At 41.5% G+C, this 22,703-nt stretch overlaps 2 protein-coding genes across 2 annotated transcripts; both read left to right on the top strand.

The window, feature by feature from the left end:
* The first annotated feature begins 860 nt into the window (after nt 1–860).
* LOC131478655 (uncharacterized) lies at nt 861–5,212 on the top strand. Its single transcript, XM_058659163.1, is given in 2 exon segments — nt 861–5,151; nt 5,154–5,212. Coding segments are annotated over 2 exon segments (4,350 nt in total).
* Nucleotides 5,213–5,890: 678 nt separating this feature from the next.
* Nucleotides 5,891–8,432, top strand: LOC131478654 (MLV-related proviral Env polyprotein-like). The gene is made up of 2 exons (XM_058659162.1): nt 5,891–7,741; nt 8,232–8,432. Exons 1-2 carry the CDS (start codon nt 5,891–5,893, stop codon nt 8,430–8,432), a joined length of 2,052 nt encoding a protein of 683 aa, XP_058515145.1.
* The last annotated feature ends 14,271 nt before the right edge of the window (nt 8,433–22,703 follow it).

The following is a 22,703-nucleotide window of genomic DNA, read 5'->3' as shown; positions in this document are numbered from 1 at the left end:
TATTTTGTGTTATGACAACTGGCTTCAGTAATGAGCTGTAATAGTTTTGCAATGCTTTCTGCTTTTTGGTTTTGAAACTTAATGAAGCTTCTAGTGTCCCAACATTGGTCAAATCCGGTCTGCTTATCAACGTGATCAGATGAATGTACATTTAACCAACTAAATTGTTCAAGCTTCTGAACTAAGTTTCCTGACTTTGGGAGCTCCATAAGGATCCATGGAACTCCCAAAGGTAGAGACAATCCGGATAATTGTTATTTTAAAATAATAATCTTGCAATGTTATAAAACTATGCCGGGTTGGTCACTAAAATGCATTGATGTTCAAGTATATGGGTCGAAATGTCTTGCATCACAAACTTGTTAGTGATGTGGTCTTATCCCTAATTGCCTCCCGTAGCATCCTCCCTTTAAGCTTCATTTCTCCTAAGCGATATAATGGATTGTTGAATTGCAGCTGCTTAGTGGTGAACACACAAAAATGAATAAAAAAAAGGAAGTAGTTTATGTTACGGGTATTTTGTTTCAACACTAATAATTACGTTCACAGCACAATTACGATCTGCGCTAACAGGTGCATGGATGGACAGAGCCAGAGTTCCTCTCGGCGCCCCTTTGTTCCTTACTCTCCCCATCTAAAGCCATGTTTCTCTTCCTCTATTAGGTGTGAGCATCTGACTAACCAACGACATGGGGCAGACCATGACTACCCCCCTTTCCCTCCTGGTAAATAATTTCAAGGAAGTGAAGACCAGGGCGCATAATTTAAGCCTGAATGTTAAAAAAAGAAAATTAATAACGTTATGCTCGTCAGAGTGGCCATCGTTCAATGTTGGCTGGCCTGCTGAGGGTACATTCAACATGTCTGCTATCAAAGCTGTGAAGGAAATCACCATGCACCCCAAGACGGGGCATCCGGATCAGACACCATACATAGTTGTCTGGGAAGACCTAGTTAATAATCCCCCTCCTTGGGTAAAGCGCTTTCTACCCCTACAGGAACCTCAGGAGGCAGTGTTGACTGTTCGAGAACACCCAGAGAAACGACCAAATGAAAACAGACCTTCAGCGCCGCTGTACCCCGTCTTACAGGGGGGTATGGAGGAGGATTTAATTTTCCCTCCGCCGTATTACTCTCCTGTCCGACAGGGCTCGCCCCGCGTCGCCCCCTCAACCAGAGCAGACGGAGTGAACGGGGGGCCAATGATGGGGCCAGCAGCAGGCACCCGACACAGGGCACAACGCATGGTACCTCCAGGGCCAGCTGATTCCACGGTGCTGCCACTAAGGGCCATAGGCCCTCCAGATGGGGAAGGAAACCAGCCCCATCACTATTGGCCCTTTGCCACAAGTGATCTGTATAACTGGAAGATGCAGAGTGCTAAATTTTCTGATAACCCCAGGGAATTAATTGATCTTTTAGACTCTGTTCTTGTTACCCACATGCCAACCTGGGATGATTGTCAGCAGCTCCTGCAAATTCTCTTCACTACCGAGGAACGCGAGAGAATCCAGACAGAGGCTCGCAAATTGGTACCAGGAGCCAATGGAGAGCCTACCACCAATATAGATGTGATAAATGAATGTTTTCCTCTCTCCCGCCCTAGATGGGATTTTAACACGGCTGAAGGTAAGGAGAGACTCCGGGTCTATCGCCAGACTCTGTTGGGAGGCCTCAAAGCAGCCGCCCGCAAGCCCACTAACCTAGCCAAGGTGGGGAGCATACAACAGGGTAGGGAGGAAAGTCCAGCTGCATTTCTAGAGAGAATCATGGAGGCTTTTAGACAATATACACCCATGGATCCGGAAGCACCAGAAACGAAGGCAGCTGTGGTAATGGCTTTCATCAACCAGTCTGCCCCAGACATTAAGCGGAAGTTGCAACGCATAGAAAGACTGGGAGAAAAAAGCATCCAAGATTTGATAGTAGTGGCAGAAAGGGTGTACAACAACCGAGAGAGTCCGGAAGAAAGAGAAGAGAGGCGACATAGAGCCAGTGAGCAACGAGATCACAAGTTTACTAAGATACTACTGGCAGCCACAGCCAGAGACTCGAGAGAGAGAGAGGAAAGGTTGAAAGATATAAACAGAGAACTAAATGAGAAATTTAAAGGTAGACAAAGCGAAAGGCCTAAGGACAATAGAAACCAAGAGTTCACAGGAAGGCCTAAGCGTAACAGGAGCCAGGCCTGTTTCTATTGTGGAAAAGAAGGACATTGGAAAAGTACATGCCCCGAGAAAAGGCGACGCCGTCACGAAACACCAGTATTAATAGCGGGAGAACTAGATGATTAGGGACGTCAGGGTTCGGACCCCCTCCCCGAGCCCAGGGTAACTCTTAAAGTAGAGGGGACCCCAATTAATTTCCTGGTAGATACAGGAGCGCAACATTCAGTGCTGACAAAACCCCAAGGGAAGCTGTCAAACAAAACTTCCTGGGTACAGGGAGCCACAGGAATGAACCGTTACTCTTGGACTACCCGAAGAACGGTGGACTTGGGAATGGGCCGGGTATCCCACTCGTTCATGGTCATTCCTGAATGTCCCTACCCACTGTTAGGAAGAGACTTGCTCACTAAGATTGGTGCGCAGATTTGTTTTCAACCCGAAGGACCTCAAGTCCTCGACCACAAGGGACAACCCATTCATGTCCTCACTTTGCGGCTAGAAGATGAATACCGTTTACACCAGCAACCTACTCCCCCAGCCTCAGATATGGATGACTGGCTACAAAAGTTCCCCAGTGCTTGGGCAGAAACAGGAGGAGTTGGATTGGCTAAACACAGGCCACCTATCCTCGTGGAGCTAAAACCTGGAGCCGATCCAGTAAGAGTTCGTCAGTACCCTATGTCAGCAGAGGCACGGGCTGGAATAATCCCACACATTAGACGGTTGCTGGATTTAGGCATATTGAGACCATGCCAGTCGGCATGGAACACGCCTTTACTGCCAGTCCGCAAGCCTAACTCCAGCGATTACCGGCCAGTCCAGGATCTCCGGGAGGTGAACAAACGGGTAATGGACATACACCCTACCGTCCCTAACCCTTACACTCTACTCAGCTCCCTGCCCCCGGACCATTGTTGGTATACTGTTTTGGACCTAAAGGATGCCTTCTTTAGTTTGCCTTTAGCCCCCAGAAGCCAGGAAATGTTCGCTTTTGAATGGACAGACCACGAGAAGGGTATTAGTGGGCAACTGACCTGGACCAGATTGCCCCAAGGGTTCAAAAATTCGCCCACCATTTTTGATGATGCCTTACATGAAGATCTAGGTGAGTTCCGTGTAACCCACCAACAGGTCACTCTTCTACAATATGTTGATGATCTCCTGATAGCCGCCCGTGACTATGGGACCTGCCTAAAAGGGACAGAGGACCTTCTCCGGACACTGGGTGAACTGGGGTATCGGGCCTCTGCAAAGAAGGCACAACTCTGCAAGCCCAAGGTAAACTATCTTGGCTATGTATTAGAGGGTGGTCAGAGATGGCTATCAGATGCCAGAAAAGAAGCAGTCTTGAAAATTCCAAGGCCCACCACCCCACGAAAAGTACGAGAGTTCTTGGGGTCCGCTGGCTTCTGTAGACTATGGATACCAGGGTTTGCAGAACTGGCAAAGCCCTTATATGGAGCTACTAAAAACCAGTCAGAGTTTCAGTGGACAGAGGAGATGGAAGCCTCCTTCCAAAAGATTAAAAAGGCCTTGTTATCGGCACCTGCATTGGGGTTGCCCGACATAACTAAACCTTTTCATTTGTATATTGATGAAAAACAGGGAGTGGCAAAAGGAGTTTTGACCCAGTATTTGGGGCCATGGAGGAGGCCAGTGGCTTACCTCTCAAAGAGACTAGACTCAGTGGCAGCGGGATGGCCTCCGTGCTTGCGCATCATAGCAGCCACTGCGCTATTGGTAAAAGATGCACATAAACTAACTTTGGGTCAAGAATTAAGTGTTACCACACCCCATGCCATAGAAAGTATCCTCAAACAACCACCTGACCGGTGGATCAGCAATGCAAGACTCACTCATTACCAGAGTCTTTTATTAAACCCTGCCGTCATCATCTTTAGAGTGCCCACAGCTCTCAATCCAGCTACTCTATTGCCAGACCCAGACTTGGATGCCCCCCTACATGATTGTTCTGGAATTTTGGCACAAGTTCACGGAATTCGAGCAGACCTACGAGATCAGCCATTGCAGGATGCTGAGGTGACCTGGTACACTGATGGTAGTAGCTTCGTGCGTGATGGACTCCACCGAGCGGGGGCTGCGGTAACCACTGAGACTGAGGTAGTGTGGGCTGAGTCCCTACCCCCTGGGACTTCAGCCCAGCGAGCCGAACTTATTGCTCTAACCAAAGCCCTAGAGTTGGGCAGAGATAAAAGGATAAATATATATACAGACAGCCGGTATGCCTTCGCCACGGCCCACATACATGGGGCAATCTACAGAGAGCGCGGGCTGCTCACTGCAGAAGGCAAAACTGTGAAAAATAAAGAAGAAATTCTAGCCTTATTGACTGCTTTGTGGCTGCCAGAAAAACTGGCCATAATCCACTGCCCAGGGCACCAAAAAGCCAATACCCATGCTGCAAAAGGAAATGCCATGGCAGATAAGACAGCCAGAGAGGTGGCAGCCTCAACTCCTGTGCTAATTACAAAGCTACCAAAACTAGGTAGTGCCTGCCTGCCTGACCAACCCTCATACACTCCAGAGGACCTGAAATGGATGGAGACACTGCCCATGGTCCTAGAAAAGGACGGTTGGAACTATTCTGCCAAAGGCAAAGTCATACTCCCAGAAAAACTAGGAGATGAACTCCTACACAGCATACATAGTACCACCCACATGGGTGCTAGGAAGATGCAAGACTTAATTAAAAGGGCTGGGGTAAAAATTAAAGAGGCTTACTCCAAGGTTGAACAAATTGTGAAAAACTGTAAAACTTGTCAGTACGCTAATATGACCAGAAACCCAGCCAATCCTGGGTTTAGACAGAGGGGGAACCGTCCGGGGGCCTATTGGGAGGTAGACTTTACTGAGGTGAAACCAGGAAAATATGGCTACAAATATCTGCTAGTTTTTATAGACACTTTCTCAGGATGGGTAGAGGCCTACCCCACCAAGCACGAGACAGCCAATGTGGTGGCTAAGAAAATACTAGAAGACATCCTACCAAGGTATGGCTTTCCTACTATGATAGGATCAGATAATGGACCAGCATTTGCATCTCAGATAATCCAGGCCTTAGCCTCAGTACTCGGAGTAGACTGGAAATTACATTGTGCTTATAGACCCCAGAGCTCAGGGCAAGTAGAAAGAATGAATAGAACTCTAAAGGAAACCCTGACTAAACTAACCTTAGAGACTGGCGGTGACTGGGTGTCACTCCTCCCCTATGCCTTGTTCCGAGTAAGGAACTCTCCCTATAAGTTAGGCCTAACCCCCTTTGAGATCATGTTTGGAAAACCTCCTCCTATTATACCCAATTTGAGAGCTGAAATAATAATGGAATTTAATGATCATAACTACCTTCAATCCCTCCAAGCCTTACAGCAGACTCATATCGACATTTGGAGGAGATTAGAAGCCCTCTACAAAACTCCACCACCACCGGAGCCACACCGATACCAACCAGGAGACTGGGTGCTCGTCAAGCGACACCGGCGAGAAACTCTTGAACCCCGTTGGAAAGGACCCTACACAGTCATCCTGACCACTCCAACGGCTCTCAAAGTAGACGGAATAGACGCATGGGTCCACTACACTCACGCTCGCCCTTACGAGCCTCTCCCAGAACCAGACGACACACAGAGGTCAAAATGGAAAGTCACCAAAGACGACAGCAATCCTTTCAAACTCAAGTTACGACGTGTCACCGAGCCCTAAGTATGGTTATGCTTATTCTACTTCTTGCAGCCGAAACTCAGGGCCTGACTTTGAGACAACCGAACCCACATCTCCCGTACAACTGGGAATTGAGACGCTTCATAGATAACAAAGATGGCAAGGTTGTACTAACATTCAGTGGACCCCTAGGAGGAGATCCTCCCCACTTTATACTCTCTTTATGCGACCTTGCCCCCGTCAATCCCTGTGAGCACACACCTATGGTAATGAGTATCACAGACTTTTACATGTGTCCAGCAGGAGGATCATCTTATTGTAACCAGCCTAATCATTACTATTGTGGATATTGGGGATGTGAAACAGTGGCAACCGCCTGGCAACCGTCTGAAGCAGATGAAGATATAACTGTTGACTGGTGGCCCTCGGACTGCACTCCTTGGCGATTAGCAACCCCTGGACATAGGGGGAAGGGATTGTGTGAACTCATAAAAATAGAGGTAACCAATCCAATGGATAAAAAATGGGACTATGGAAAAATGTGGGGAGTGCGTTATTATGAGAGAGGAACAGATAGGGGAAATGTGTTCATAATTCAGAGACGCCCAGAAAATGGCACATCTTCTATAGGCCTGAATTGGGCCAAGAAGCCAAAGATGATGTCTTTGCCTGCTAAGAGCCCGAAGGTTGGCCCTATCTCATTACTGGTCCTGGCACCAATAATGGGCTACCTGACTGGAGCCCAAACTGCAGAAACAACTGCGTTGTTCATCTTCATAGCCCTTACAACCTTGCCTGAAGGAATAGAGGCTGCACCACCACCAGGAACAGCAGTGCCAGTAGTGCCAGTACCTCCAACCCTGAACTTGGCACCAGCCGCGGACAAAGACCCACTCTGGCACCTTCTGCAAGCAACCTTTCAAGTACTCAATGCCTCGAATCCTAACCTAACTCAGTCTTGTTGGTTGTGTTATAGTGCAAGGCCGCCCTATTATGAGGGCATAGCCACCAATGACACTTACACAATGTCCAGTGGGTTTAATGAATGTAGATACCAACATGAAGCTGATGTCAAACTCACTCTACAATTGGTTAGAGGGCAAGGATTATGCATAGGTAAAGTTCCAGAGTCGCATCGTCACCTATGTGTTGAAACTATACAACCTACAACCTCGGCTTATGTTATACCCTCAACCAACACTTGGTGGGCCTGTTCCACTGGGTTGACCCCATGTATTCACACTCAGGTACTCAACAGGTCCCAGGATTATTGTGTACAAGTTCGGTTGTGGCCTAAAATATTCTATCACACAGACGCAGAGATTTATCAGTCCATAGAAAGTGGGCTCCATAGTATGAGAGTCAAGAGGGAGCCAATAACTGCCATTACCCTCACAATGTTATTGGGATTGGGAGTAGCAGGAACGGGCACTGGAATTACTTCTCTGGTTCTACAAAACCAGTACTATGGTCAACTCCGAGCAGCTATAGACGTTGATATAGAAAGGATAGAAAATTCCATCTCCCTTTTACAGGACTCACTAACTTCCCTAGCAGAAGTGGTGCTACAGAATCGCAGGGGGTTAGATTTACTGTTACTCCAACAAGGAGGGCTATGTGCAGCATTAGGAGAAGAATGCTGCTTCTACGCTGATCATTCAGGGGCAGTGAAAGAGTCTATGGCTAAAGTGAGAGAAGGCCTGGCCAAAAGGAAACAAGAAAGAGAAAACAAAATAGGGTGGTTTGACTCTTGGTCTAACACATCTCCTTGGCTGGTTACATTGGTGTCCACATTGATGGGCCCTCTAGTCATTCTTCTACTGTTGCTGACGGTTGGGCCTTGTCTTCTTAACAAGCTGCTCACTTTTATAAGAGACCGTATAAGTGCAGTACAAGTAATGGTTCTGAGATCCCAGTATCACTCTTGCCGGGAATCTAGCCTTGACTTAGAGGCTTCCGAGCCATGATTGGCTCTTGCAGTTACTAGAGAGAGGGGGGAATGTGGAATGGTTAAAAATCTAATTTGCCCCTGCTCGGTGCTGTATTCCTGCCTCTATAACCCTGCTTCACTAGCTCTACTAAAAGGCCATGTGACCCCAGGCCTAATGGTTTAGGGGCAATTGCCCAGGTACTCTGCGGGGGTCCACCTGCCTACGTGACACTCATCCCATCACCTGGATAGGAAGCCCCCACCTCACCTTGAACTAACCAATAGTGTGAAGGTCCCTTATACAAATGAAGGATGCTAAAATAACCCTCTGATTGGCTGATTTCTGTATAAATACCCTAAGATTTGGAGGCTCGGGGTCTTGTTCCTCGGAGACCCGGCCGTGTTTGAATAAACGTTCCTGACGACTCCTGACTCCTGGTGATTCTTCGGGAAAGAGCGGCGACGGCGGTAGCGGCGGCAGCGGCGGCAGCGGCGGCAGCGGCGGCAGCGGCAGCCGGGGCGGCAGCCGGGGCACCGCGTCCGCGGTGGGCGACTGTGGCACCCAGAGGGTGGCAGCAGCGGAGGTGGTAGCAGCAGAAGGGGGCTCCAAACGGCGATTCCAGCGACCGCGAAGAAGAGAAGCAGCGTGGCCTTGACCACAGCAGCGGCGGGGACGGCCCCAGGTTGTCCCTGACTGCGGAGCTGTAACATAGGTCCGAAGAGGAGGCGCCTGTAGAGCTGTACGCGGACCGGCCTATCATTGGCCAGTAACACTGAGCTGTAACACTGTTCTAGGTCGTAACCAACTACGACCGAAAGAGCTGACGGCCCCACCTCCGTCTGTTCGCTGCCCGAAGGGAGCCCCGCCTAAGCCCACCTGCCTCAGGCCGAGGTCGATCTGTCGGCCGCTCTGCGGTCCGAGCCCCACCTGCCTACGGCTCAGGGCTTGCCGGCTGCGGGCCCCGCCCACCTGCGGTCCAGGAATACGCGGACCTGCCGGCTGCCCCACGGGAACTGAATCCACCCAAAAACCCTGTCGTCGTCGCCAGCACAACATTTCAATACAGTAGCCTCCTTTAGGGTCTCCTGCACTCCAGTGGTCTGTGCCCCTGTGGGTGTGGACACCTGTCCTTCCAACCGCCTTTGTCCTCCCAGGAACGGCTGAGATTCTGCCGCCTTCCCCCTGGCTGGGATCGTGACTCACCAAAATTCTCATGGCGTGCTGTCCCCTCTTTTTTCCTTTTTATCGTTGTCTCTCCACGCTGTGTAGATCTTCTTACTTCAGCGAACTCCAGTGACCTTCCCACACCTATCCCATCATTTCTGTGTCTCCTGGTTTGTTTCTCTGCTGGATCAGTTCCCCTCTGTCCCCACACTGCCCTACACCAGCTCTCTATGGTCGGCCATCTTCCTCACTCCTTATTATTTCTTTTTTCACTATAAACAGTTCTCTTATGAATGCTTTTACTGTATCCCACATGCTTTTGTAATTTTTGACTCATTGTTCATATAGTATCATGTTATTCATTTTCCATGTATTTGTAGAACTTCTAATTATGTTGTTAACTTCCAAATTTACTACATTGTATCAGAAGAGATGCTTAAACTTTCAAACATTTTGAATTTCTTAAGATTTGCTTTGTGGCGGGCCCGGTGGCATGGCCTAACGGCTAAAGTCCTTGCCTTGAATGCGCTGGGATCCCATATGGGTGCCGGTTCTAATCCTGGCAGCTCCACTTCCCATCCAGCTCCCTGCTTGTGGCCTGGAAAAGCAGTCAAGGACTGTTCAAAGCTTTGGGACCCTGCACCCAAGTGGGAGACTCGGAAGAAGTTCCTGGTTCCCGGCTTCGGATTGGCGCAGCACTGGCCGTTGCGGTCACTTGGGGAGTGAATCATCGGAGGGAAGATCTTCCTCTCTGTCTCTCCTCCTCTCTGTATATCTGACTTTGTAATAAAAATAAATAAATCTTAAAAAAAAAAAAGATTTGCTTTTTGGCATACTACATGGTCTATCCTATAAGATGTTTCATGTACTTAGAAAAATAATTAAAAATATGTACAAATAGGAAAGGAGGAAGTCCAAATTATCCCTACTCACAGATAACATAGTTCTATATGTCAGGGAAACAGAAGACTCCACCAAGAACCTGACAGAAGTGGCACATAAACAAAGTAGCATTATTGCTGGAAGGTAATGTTTAAAGTCTTGATTCTGCACTAGGATTTTTGTGACACTATACAGTGGGGAGGCAGTGGGTATCTTACTATTTCTGAGCAGGAATGGAAGCCCATGTGCCACAGATGGAATCCTATGATAGCACAGTTAGAGGCTAAGGCATTGGACACATCTCATTACTTACTGCAAAGACCAAACTTTTGGCTCTCAGCCTGTCTGACATCAATCTACTGGAGGCTATGGGCCACCTTACTACAGTCTAGTGAGCATGGACGTCCAGGCTCTCCATACAACACTTTCCAGCGTTTGTAGGGATTAGCCAAACATTTTCACTAAAATTTTATTTGAATATAGAATTTATTGTCTAAAATGTTTAGTCTTAATAGTCTGTCCCTTTCCCAGTTTTTTGATTAATAGAGCCCTTTTCATTGATACTTATTCGTGTTTTGAGGTTTATTTTTCTTATGCTCTAAGTTTGGTATATTTGAGGCCAAAGAAATGCCTATATAACTTACCAGCATATTGTTTGTTGAGGCTCTGAAGTCCATAACCAGCCTTCTGCCTTCTCTCTGCCTTTCAGAGTCTTCTTAATGTTTGTGTTTTATGCAACTCATAAGGTTTAAAAGGAAAATTAAAGAAAAATATATCTGTTCATTGTTCCAAGAAGCAGAAAAAACACTTATCCATATTTTTCTTTTTTTCTTTCTTTTTTTATTAATTATTTTGCATTATGTGACAGTTTCATAGGCTCTGGGAATCCCCCCACCCCTCCCCACGCCCCTCCCTCCTGGTGGATTCCTCCACCTTGATGCAGTATTACAGTTCAAATTCAATCAAGATTCTTTCCTTGCAAACGTATACCAAGCACACTTATCCATATTTTTCAAGCAAACTCTTCAAGTCAACTACACATTCATCTGACTTAATGTTACCCATCCCATATTCACATTAATGTATCAGTGTCTGCCTGCTTTCACTAAGCAAGTGAGTACTGAGCATCTGCCAAATGCTAAGAACTAGTAAATAATCCAGTATCTTGACTGTCAAAGAGTTCACAGTCTAATAAAGGAATCCAGGAATATTTGATTAAGGTATAATTCTAAATATACAATGATGTTAAATAATGGATATTAATAGATAAAATCAGATATTCTATTACTATACGTAGATATCTAGATATGATATCTCCTGGGAATCCCTGAGTCTCCCAATGTGATAGTCTAGGGAATGTTTTAACAGAGGTAATTTAGCTAGCTAAAGAAAAACTAGTTCAATGGGACTTTTTTTTTACTATTGAATCAAGGGTACTATTTTTAGGTACTATTATTTTGCTAAATGTCCACAAACTGTTCAACAAAGAAGTTGGAAGAACAGTTCAAAGACATCTGTAGTCTGTAATTGGGAGAATTCACATTTGTCACGTTTCTGGAAAGAAAAGGTGAGTCAGAGAAGACTTTGTATATCTTCATTCCCTTATCCCATAACAGGGATTTTATTAACACCCCTGAAAATTCTTCCATCCTCTTGCATTGAATTGACCTGCCCTAAAAGCTTTAAGTATTGAAAAAGCACATTAGTGATCTCCTATTATTATTTTGCACATATTGGCTCTAATTTCTCTTTTAACTGCATTTATTCAATGGGTTCCAATAGGAAAGTATTCATTCTTCTTATAAAGGTTAGCCACTAAATAAGGTTGAATCATTATACTCCCTCTGTCATCTGTTATTATGTCTCTAGGAAAGGGCCTCTCTTGTCCTAGTTTTTATTCTTATGTTATCAAAGACCTTTTGTCCACCCGCAGCGTTTTTATATATCTCTGCACATTCTGTGCTTAACCTTTCTGACCATATTATTACAGAATATTTTGTATTTGTCCTTGATTATACACACTTTCTTCTATGTTTGCACGTCTCTGAAGAAAAACATGAACTCATGAGAGGTTTTCCCCGTGCAACCACTCTCTTTTGATGCTATTATAATTTTTTTAAAATCTCTCATTTTTCTTAAGCCATCCATGTCTTACATATCTACCTCTGTCTGTCACAGAAGGACTAAGTTCTCATCTTCTCCACTGTCCCATCACATTTTGATTTCTGAAGTCAGGAATACCTCTGAATATTCAAAGCTTCCTTTGTCTTCATAATCATTTAGAGATCTTTTATCTTGAATTTGTACATCACTGCTTGGCCTTTTGGCTAAGATCATGTGTAGTATCTTGAATTAGTACAAGGGTACTATAAAAAGTATATGAAACAATGGAATGAAAAACTTGGAAAACATGCAAACCTTTTTCATAATACACATTTTCAAAGACTTATTAAAAAGCCCACCTATGTGTTCATAATTTGAGCATGTGTTTCTTTCCCATAGCAATATTGCCAAATACATCCTCAAGTATATTATCATTTTCCCCCAACTCGTTCATTTGTAGGAACAAATACTCTCATACTGTAACCCACCAATGTATGGATGTGTAAATGTAATCTTGCCTCTTGATTTATAACTATACAATATGTGTCAGATGCTTCTATCTTCAAAATGTGTTCTTATATCAAGATATAATATTTTCTCCAATGCATTGATGTAAATGTAACCCGTACTCTGGTGAAGAAAGATGGTGAATTTAAAGAAAAAGGACATTAAATAATAAAAACAATTTATATCCCACCAATATGCTTTCACTACAAGCTACTCAAAAAAAGAAATCAAATGAAATAAAACTCATCACAAAACTGTGTCTGTATCACCAAAAGAACAAAGGTCCACAGCACTGTAAGCTTCGTCTTGTAAATTTCAAACTGTTTTCATGATGAAATCTTAATTTATACCAAATAGCATGAATTTCCCACCATAAGGCATATAAACGTGAAATCTAAAGAACTGTGGAACTATCAAAACCACTTGAGCGGGACCCGTGGCACATGCCAGGCCGGGGACCTGGAATGGGTGGGAGGCTGGGTGGAGCTTCTCCCTTTATCTCCCTCCAGATACAGAAAAATAATAATAAAAATAATGTGGAAACAATGGTCTTACCCACTTTCCTGTAGCCTTTGACCCTTTGTGCCCTAATCAACTAAGTAAAGATTATCAAATAAAATAATTTTTAACAAGATTAATTTATTTTTATAGGAAAGGCGGATTTACATATGGAAGGAGAGACAGAAAGAAAGGACTTGCATGTACTGGTTCACTCCGCTAGGTGGCCACAACAGCCAGAGATGAACCCATCGCAAACCAGGAGCCAGGAGTTTCTTTCAGGGCTCCCACATGGTACAGAGGCCCAAGTACTTGAACCATACTCCGCTGCTTTCTCAGGCCATAAGCAGAGAGCAGGATCAGAAGTGGAGCAGCTGGCACATGAATTGCCCTTATGGGGTTCCAGTGCTACAAGGCAAGAGGATTAGCCATTTGAAACATTATTTCTCTTAATATATAAATAAATAAAATTAGTGTTCTATTCTCAGGCCTTTAACTTCTGTGGCAAAAGCAGAGAAAAGTTACACAAGAATTTGGGGCAGGGGGAAGCCAGATGTGAAATTCAAATACAAATAATAAAACTGGATCAATAAAGCTTATTTAGATGAAAAATTAATTACCCAAATGTAATGATTTTCAAAAACCAATTTGTGAGATGTGTATTTAGCCCAGCTGTTCCGGCACTGTTTAAGATGACTCTGGTCCACATTAGAGTACCTGACTTTGATTTCTGGCTCCAGCTCCCGACAAGAGCTTCCTGTGATAGATCAAGTTATTGGATTCCTGCTTCCCACATAGGAGATCTGGAGTCAGTTAGTGCTGCCCTGCTCACAGCTTTGACTCTAGCCAGTAATTGTGGACAGAAAGAGAGAAGCCAGCATTTGGTTTCTTTCTCTCACACTCTCTGCCTATCTGTATGTGTGTATGCACATGTGTATACATATTATAGATACATAGCTTTCAAATATAGCTATGTCTCTCAAGTAAATATCTTTAATGGCAGTTTGTGGTAAATTGTGTGAATTTTATGGCATAATAGTCAAAACAAAGAGAAGGAATAAAAGTTGTGTCCAAAAATTTGGCCTAGGGTCATTGAAGAAGGTCTAAGATTTACATAATTAAGAATAAAAAGTAAAACAGGGAACTGAGTCAAAAAAAAAAACTATAGAAACATTCCAATATGAATGATGTTTAAAAAAACTCCTGTTAGATTGATATTATGAAAAGAGTATTCATGGTTAGAAAACATTTTGTTCCAAAACAGTCTTAACCCTTAAGTTTACTTTTCCATGAACTTTCTAAACAGACCATGTGCATTCTTTAAACTCTCAAAGTTGAAAAGATCTGATTATTAATACTTTATTTATTTAAATATCATAAATAATGTTTAACATAAAAATATATGATGAGGTTTTCCAATTAGAGAGACTATTTTGGGAACCTTATAAAAGGATTTAGCATGTGTATCATGGGCTCCCCATGAAAGTCAACCGAGGGGTTGGCACTGCTGCAGTGGCTAAGACAATGCTTGGACACCTATAGCCTATATATAAGGGACTATGCTCCATGGCTCCACTTCTGATTCCAGCTTCTTGCTAATGAGCACCCTGGCAGGCAACAGGTACAGGCTCACATACTTGAGTCTCTGCCACCCAAGTGAGAACTCAGGGATTGAGTTCCAGGAACCTGGTTTCAGCCTGGTTCATCTCCTGCTGTTGGGGAAATTTGGATAGTAAACAAGCAGATAAGAAATGTCCCCTCTTTCGGGCCCGGCGGCATGGCCTAGCAGCTAAAGTCCTCACCTTGAACGCCCCGGGATCCCATATGGTCGCTGGTTCTAATCCTGGCAGCCCCACTTCCCATCCAGCTCCCACGCATTGGCCTGGGAAAGCAGTCGAGGACGGACCAATGCATTGGGACACCTCCCCCGCGTGGGAGACCCGGAAGAGGTTCCTGGTTCCTGGCCCATTGTGGCTCACTTGGGGAGTGAATCATCGGACGGAAGATCTTCCTTTCTGTCTCTCCACCTCTCTGTATATCTGACTTTGTAATAAACTGAATAAATCTTTAAAAAAAAAAAAAAAGAAATGTCCCCTCTCTCTCCAAATAAAACTAAGCCTTTTTTTCCCTAAAAATATGGTGCAAATTAAATAAAATTACTTATAAAGAATTTTCTAGAATTACTCAAGAGGACAAGGCATACATATAATCAATTGAGTAGAAATTCTGAATATCTAGAGTCAGAGCAACAGAGAAACAAGAGTAGGTCAATCATCAATCTAAAATACTGCTGAGTGTGGCCTATTGAAGAGTTGAGAACAATTCCTTCTTAAAGCAGCCTTGGACACACTCAAAGACCAGCCAACAAATTCAAACAGCTATAAAGAACATAAGGCTGTCAGCAGCATAACACAATAACAAAGTTCACTTAAAAGGCTTCAATTTGCTACAACCCCCTTTTCAATACTACAGATAAAGTGCTGAGGTCACATTGATAATCTCCAAACAAACTGATTATAGTTTTTATTTTTTCTGTCATAACTGTAACCCTAATCAGTTATTTTTCTTACAAAAATATTTTTATAATATATGTAGATGGTGTTTAAAAGCCAAAGCAATACATACCACATTCCTTTTTCCATTTTTAAGATTATTTATTTACTTATTTATGTATGTGAAAGGTAGAGTTACAAAGAGATTGAGAGAGAGAGAGAGAGAGAGAGCTCACATTCACTGATTCATTCCCAAGATGGTTGCAATGGCTGAAGCTGAGCAGATCTGAAGCCAGAAGCCAGGAGCTTCCTCCTGGTCTCCCACATGGGTCCAGGAGGGCAAGCATCTCTGCCATATTCTGTTGCTTTCCTAGACACATTAGCTATGAGCTGCATCCAAATAGAGCAGTTAGGATTTGAAATGGTGCCCATATAGAATGTTGGTGAGACAGGTGGCCGCTTTACCTGCTGAGCCACAGTGTGTGTCTCTTCTGCTGTGTTTGGAGTGCTCCAAGGAAAGCATCACTTTAACTTTTCACACAAAGTAGAATTCCATCTTTCACAAGAAATGGTGTGATGGCATCCATGCCTATGTGCTGATGGGGGACGGTCTACTGTGTAAGCATTCCTGTTGAGCACTAGTAACTATTTCAGCTTAAGGCTCTTTTCAAGAGCTGCCTTCAGAGCTACCAGTTACCACCAATTTTTGGATTTTCTCAGGTTTCATAGTGAAAATTGATTTATTTTATGAGGTGTTAACCTGCAAGTCTCTACTTCTCTAATTAGTTATGGTTGAGAAAATAAAAGCCCTAGTGAATTATTACTTCTATATCAATTTTTCTCTTTCAAAACTAAGTTAGCATCTTTTGTCTGCCTTCATCACTTCTCGCTTTCACCTTAGTGGTTTTATGACATTAAAACTTCTTCACTATTATGTTTGGGAGATCTCAAAGTGGAGAGAGAAGGACGTAGCCTGAAAGAAATCTCAGAACTACATTTTCAGTAAAGGGATTCTGACATGATTAATGAACTTAAGAGAGATGTAAAATGGTGTCTCAGATAACCCCAGAAAGAATAAAATTTGACAGCATACCTTATTCTAGCATTCTCCCTGAGTATAAAATGTAAGCAGAATCTACAAAATCAGAGTTTTGACTCAAGAGATTCTCATGATGGATGGTGGACCTGGAGAACGAAAGATATTGTCTGTTAAAGGAAAGAGGATATCTACACTCAGACAAAAAAATGCAGATACATATCCTGCAAACAAATATCAAGCCATTTCCTTCAGTCTCTTGAAATAGACATCTAACTACAATTTGCATTCTTGAACACTCTGCCCAGGTTTTGAGTTTAGATTAAATAGCTTAAAACTTCTATTTGGAGTTCCAATGCAATTTATGAAGCAAAAAGAGTTACTATATCTCCAAAAAGCAATTCCCAGATATCAAATTCAGGGTAATTTTATATGGAAAGATATTAACTAAAAGAATCAATTCACTTTTAAAGAAATATATGAAAATTCTTAAATAAGTCGAAGTTCTTGATGAGCTAACAAAACAAATAAAATAGATACATTTACATGAATGTGTCAAAAGTTTGGAGATGACACTAAAGCCATCTGCAGCAAAAATATATACAAGTAAGAGCCTACATTACAAAACAAGTGCGGACCCAGCACAGTAGCCTAGTGGCTAAAGTCCTGGCCTTGAATGTTCCAGGGTCCCATATGGGTGCCGGTTCTAATCCCGGCAGCTCCACTTCCCATCCAGCTCCCTGCTTGTGGCCTGGAAAAGCAGTCGAGGACGGCCCGAGGCTTTGGGACCCTGCACCCACGTGGGGGACCCGGAGGAGGTTCCTGATTCCCAGCTTCGGATCGGGGCAGCACCGGCCGTTGTGGCTCACTTGGGGAGTGAATCATCAGACGGAAGATCTTCCTCTCTGTCTCTCCTCCTCTCTGTATATCTGACTTTGTAATAAAATAAATAAATCTTAAAAAAAATTAAATTTATGGTTGAAAATATTTTTCCATAAAGAAAACTCCAGGCTTTGAGGGTGTCACTAATAATTTCTCTCAATCACTTATGACTTTTATGTAAGTTATCCTACAAAATTGTAAAATGCTAAATAGCTCCCAATTCATTCTTTAAGACAAACATTCTTTTGTCATGCAAATAAGATAAATATAACAAAAGACCCTTATGCGCCTATTTCCCTCAAAAATTTCCTTGCAAAAAATTTAAACAAATCTTGGTAAAGTGAATTTAGTATTATATTAAAAGGATAACACATTGTAACCAAATGGGGCTTATCTTAATTTGGTTTAATATCAAAAAATAATTAGTGGGACACATTATAATACAAAATTATGCAATGAAAGCCATATGAACATTTTAGCAAATGCAGTTAAAAAACAGATTTGACAAAATTTAGCATTTCTTCATTATAAATACTTAGAAAAGGAAGCACACCAGAAATATTGTCTTCCTGATGGACAAATAATACTATATGTAAGTGTATAAGAGGAAACATGGACGTCTTCTTTCAGCACTTCTACTTACTATTGTATTGAAAGTTCTTGTTAGAAAAACTACACAAAAAGTTAACGTAATATGTCCAGTTTGGAAAGAAATGAATACATCTATGTGTAGTAAATATCATATATGTAGCAAATTGTAAGTTCTCAAAAGCTACTAAAAGCAACATGGCAGTTTAACAAGGTGGTGAGTTATAATTTCAATATATAGAAAAAAATGGCATTTTCATATACTTGCCAAAAAATGAGGAAATTGAATTTCAAGTATCATTTACAAGCTGTCAATTCCTTTAAAAAATTATACCCTTTGATCTTGTCAATGTACTGAGCTCCTGTCCATTTGGTAGGCAGCATGATAGGCACTGGGATATAGAAAACAAATGATCAATATCCTTGCCTTCATGAAACATCCAAGTGTGGGACAGTGCATAAAAAATAAGTGGTGATAGCAGTGTTACTATGCGGCATTTCTATATTTGATGAAGAGACCCAAATGAAGGAATGAAATGATTCATACCATGGTACTAGAAAGAGCTAATGTAACAGCCATTGGATATACCTTTGAGGAAGAACAAAAACTACTTGGGCTGATTAGGGATGAACATTGAAAAGAGAAGTCACATATGAGGTTCAAGTGGTAGCCAGAATCCACATCAGGTGAAGCTTTAAAGGTTGTGGAAATGATAGTTGATTTTAATCTAAATGTAGCTAGATGTTACTGGAGCATTTGAGTAAAGTTGCAATATGGTCTGATTTTTACTTTAAACGAAAGATTCCGCTTCCTCTAGCAGAATAAAGAGGAAGAAGAGAAACCAGTTATCATGCATTGCTCTGTGATGGCTTAGACCAGCATGTGAAAGTCAAAGAATGAGATTTGGAATATGTTTTAAAGTGAGAGTATGATAAGATAAGCATGATATATAGAGAAAGAAAGAAGTCAAGAATAACTTCCAGGTTTCAGGCTGAGCAACTGAACAGATTGTGTTATTTATGGAAACAAGGAATACTGAAGCAGGAATGGGTTGATAAGCAATCAACAGGTACACTTCTGCAGTGCTATGTCTGTGATGCTTCTCAGCTATCCAATGACAGATACAGACTAGCTGATTGAAAAGAATCTGGAACCCAATGTGAAAATCAGAACGAATGTAGAGAAACAAAAATCTGTTTTGAGGCTTATATTCCAGAGACAACAGCTAATACTTGAAAAAAATTACATTTACCAAAGTGTAACATGCATATAAAACTGTACGATTAATGTATTCATTTTGATGTGAACTTACAGAGCATTATTACAGTTCAGATAATAAAGGGATCTTTCATCCTTAATTATTTCCTTCTCCCTTCTATTTTCTGATGACTCTCAACCTTTAAAACCAATGATATCTTAACAGATGCCTTAGTGTGCAATGCAATGCTGTTATTGGCATCATGTTATGCTGCAATGCTCTAGAACTTCTTTATCTTGCAAAATTAAACTTTCCGCCCCTTTTAACTCCTGCCCATTACCACCTTTCCACAATCCTTGGAAACCAGCATTTGACTCCTTTACAGTCAAATTTAGATATACAAAACATCTCAGTCCATTCAGACTGCTAAGACAAAATACTGTAGATTGGGGGAGCTTATTAACAAGCCATATTTTCACATTCTACAAGCAGAGAAATCCAAGATCAAGCTAACAGCAAATTCCTGTCTGATAGGAAAGAGCTGGCATGGATTGGCTCATGCCTCGCTGGGTGGGACACAAAGATTAGTCACTCCTCACCATGGTGTGGAGGATTTTCCTGTACACCTCCCATCCAAAAAAATGTTCTGCACCTTAATTGTCGACAAATGTCTTGTTAGAGTTACAAGCCAGTCTAGATTATCCTAAAATCTGCCAAGATCAGCAAAATTATACTTCAACACAACAAATGGCTAAATACTAAAATGAAATAGACATGAGACAGCTGAATGGTACCTTATAGCCATTTTAAGGTATATAGCAGCCGGTGCTGTATATAAACTAAAATTGAAATGTCAATGAGCTAATCATAGATTGTGGTTAAGAACTTGCTTTTTTTTTTTTTAACATACTGGTTACTCAAAACCATGTCAATTCCATAATGTTGCAAATTGCTGTTGATGTTATATTGGGACTCTTAACTGACTGGGATGATATTCTACCAGCTCTAACTTCGGACCAGAAATGGTCTCCCCAAGAAACTGTTCAACCCATCTGGACAATAAGTAGCTGGACTCTATACTTGGTATATGTTTGCAAGGAAAGAATCTTGATTGAATTTGAACTGTAATACTGCATCAAGGTGGAGGAATCCACCAGGGGGGAGGGGTGGGGAGGGGTGGGGGGATTCCCAGAGCCTATGAAACTGTCACATAATGCAAAATAATTAATAATAAATAAATAAATAAATATACCTTGACAATAGGAAAAAAAATTCCTGTCTGATGAGGAATTTTTTCCATGTTAAGCTGATGACATCTTTTGCTGTGTCATCATCACTTGGTAGTAGGATAAAATGAACTCCTTTAGGCTTACCCTATAAGATGAAATAATCACCCAAAGTATGCTACTTCCTAATATCATAATCTTGAAATAAAGATTTCAATACACAGATTTGGTGATAGTGACACAAACTTCCAAACCATAGCACTGTCCCATTGAAAACATTTGTAATTTATACTGAAATATGGATACAGATATACATAAAAGACAATTGACTGTGACAAAGACCTGTCCAGAGGGGGGCAGCACAAGGGACTAAAGAAATTTACATGAAATTATATGATTTCAAATTATCATGTTTATTCAATGCCAATGACAACTCTAAATGCTAGATTATATTACTCCTATTTTTACGTGGAAAACATAGACATTGAAGAGTTTGGAAGGTACATGATTGCATGACATAAATAAAAACCTTGAGCCTCATGTTTAAAACCTTAGCCATGAAGTACACAGTATCACTTTATGCATAATAAATTAATCTGCTTCAGCGATGTAGCCAGAGGGTCATACAATTAGTCTGCTTTGACTCCCAACTATACCTCACTTTATGTCCAGATAAGGGTTTACTAAAGAGTAACTCATGTTCAGAATAGATCAGAGCATGGATAGATTTTGCTATTTTCATAACACTAGCATCAACACAATTTATGCAAAGCAAAATCAGAAACACATGAATTAACATAAAGAAAGTAAATGGAAGGAAAATGTTCATCATGAATGACATTCAAATTCTTTCCCTGTCAACAGAATGACTATAGCAATTTAATCATTTTCCTACATTATTCAACTTAAGTTATCCAAGTTTATCTCTCATTATACATAATTTTAACGTAAAAAGGAAATGCTTCAGGTAAGTTAGCTTTATCCTCTGATTTGAATTTACCTTTTACAGAACATGGTATTTGAAATGTACTTATACACACAATGTGATAGTATCTCAGAAATATTTCACATTTAATATTTTTATAACACTGTAAAGTATCTCAAATAATGCCAGGGACATTAAAATATACAGATCAACTTTATCATTAATGAAATTAGATTTATTAAGGATATTTAATGAAGCCGAGTCTTTATTGGACACCCAACATCACTCAGTGATTTAAACTAATAGAAGTGTTGTGATTTTAAAAGTGTCCAGACTCAGTTATTTCTAGCTCAACCACTCATAGTAGCTTTTCTTTGACTTCTTCTGATACACAAAACAATAAAAATTTCTACATATGCTCAAAATGTTATACTTTGTGAAAATATCTTTTATCTTCTTAATAACTATTTATATTCATCTTTATACATAGAGTTAGATGCTCACAATGAAATGTCTATTTTGATGAACTTTGACAAGTGTTCAGGTACAAAAGTATTTGACAATCAAGATATCAAATACTTTACTTGTCAAATATTTGATGGCCTCTTCTAAGCCTTAAAATAAGCAGCTGTTTACGCTTCTTTCTTACATCCCACAAGAAGAATTTTAACATCCACTTCATTTTGCCATTTACATACTGCCCTTTATTTATGAGTTAACTGCTGTCACCACTTTCATAACTACCACAGTCATTTAGACCATCGTCATCTTTCACTGGATGAATGTAACAGCTTCTTTAAAGGTCTCCACTTCCATACTTGCTCAGAAACAGACTATTCTCTGCCAAACAGCCAATGTGATCCTCAGAAAACTGATGTAAGATCATGTGTCCAATACCACCCAATGGATTCCCAATGGTTATAAAATAATATAAAACTTGGCTTAATTTTGCCTCTCTACTCCTATTCTGACTTCATATCATATCACTTAATTTTGTCCTATTTAATTGCAGTCATGATAACCTTTTATTGTTACTTACATGTGCTAGCCACACAGCACACAATCTACTTTGTTGTTCTCTGTCCAATTTCTCCTGTGTGTTCTTCGGGAAGTAGTTGAAATTCTCTGTTAGTGGGGGAAAGTTTTTGAATATCCTCCATGAATCATAACTAAGATCACTTTTTATTTCCCTTTCCCTATTTTACTTTTCTTCAAGGTAACTGGTACCAATTGAGTATTGCATGTTTATTAATCTGTTATCTACCTTACTCATCTACACTTCAAAACTTTCTGAATTTCTACCCACTGTTCTCATTGCTTAAAACTCTGCTCAGCATGTCAAAATATCTCAATAAAAATTAACTGAAAGAAAATGTATGAATTATTTTACTGTGACTGCCTAGTCCACTCTAAGCAACACATGC

This window comes from Ochotona princeps, chromosome X, assembly GCF_030435755.1.
Source record: "Ochotona princeps isolate mOchPri1 chromosome X, mOchPri1.hap1, whole genome shotgun sequence".
Lineage (NCBI taxonomy): Eukaryota > Metazoa > Chordata > Mammalia > Lagomorpha > Ochotonidae > Ochotona > Ochotona princeps.
This window is presented reverse-complemented; position numbering and strand designations above follow the sequence as displayed.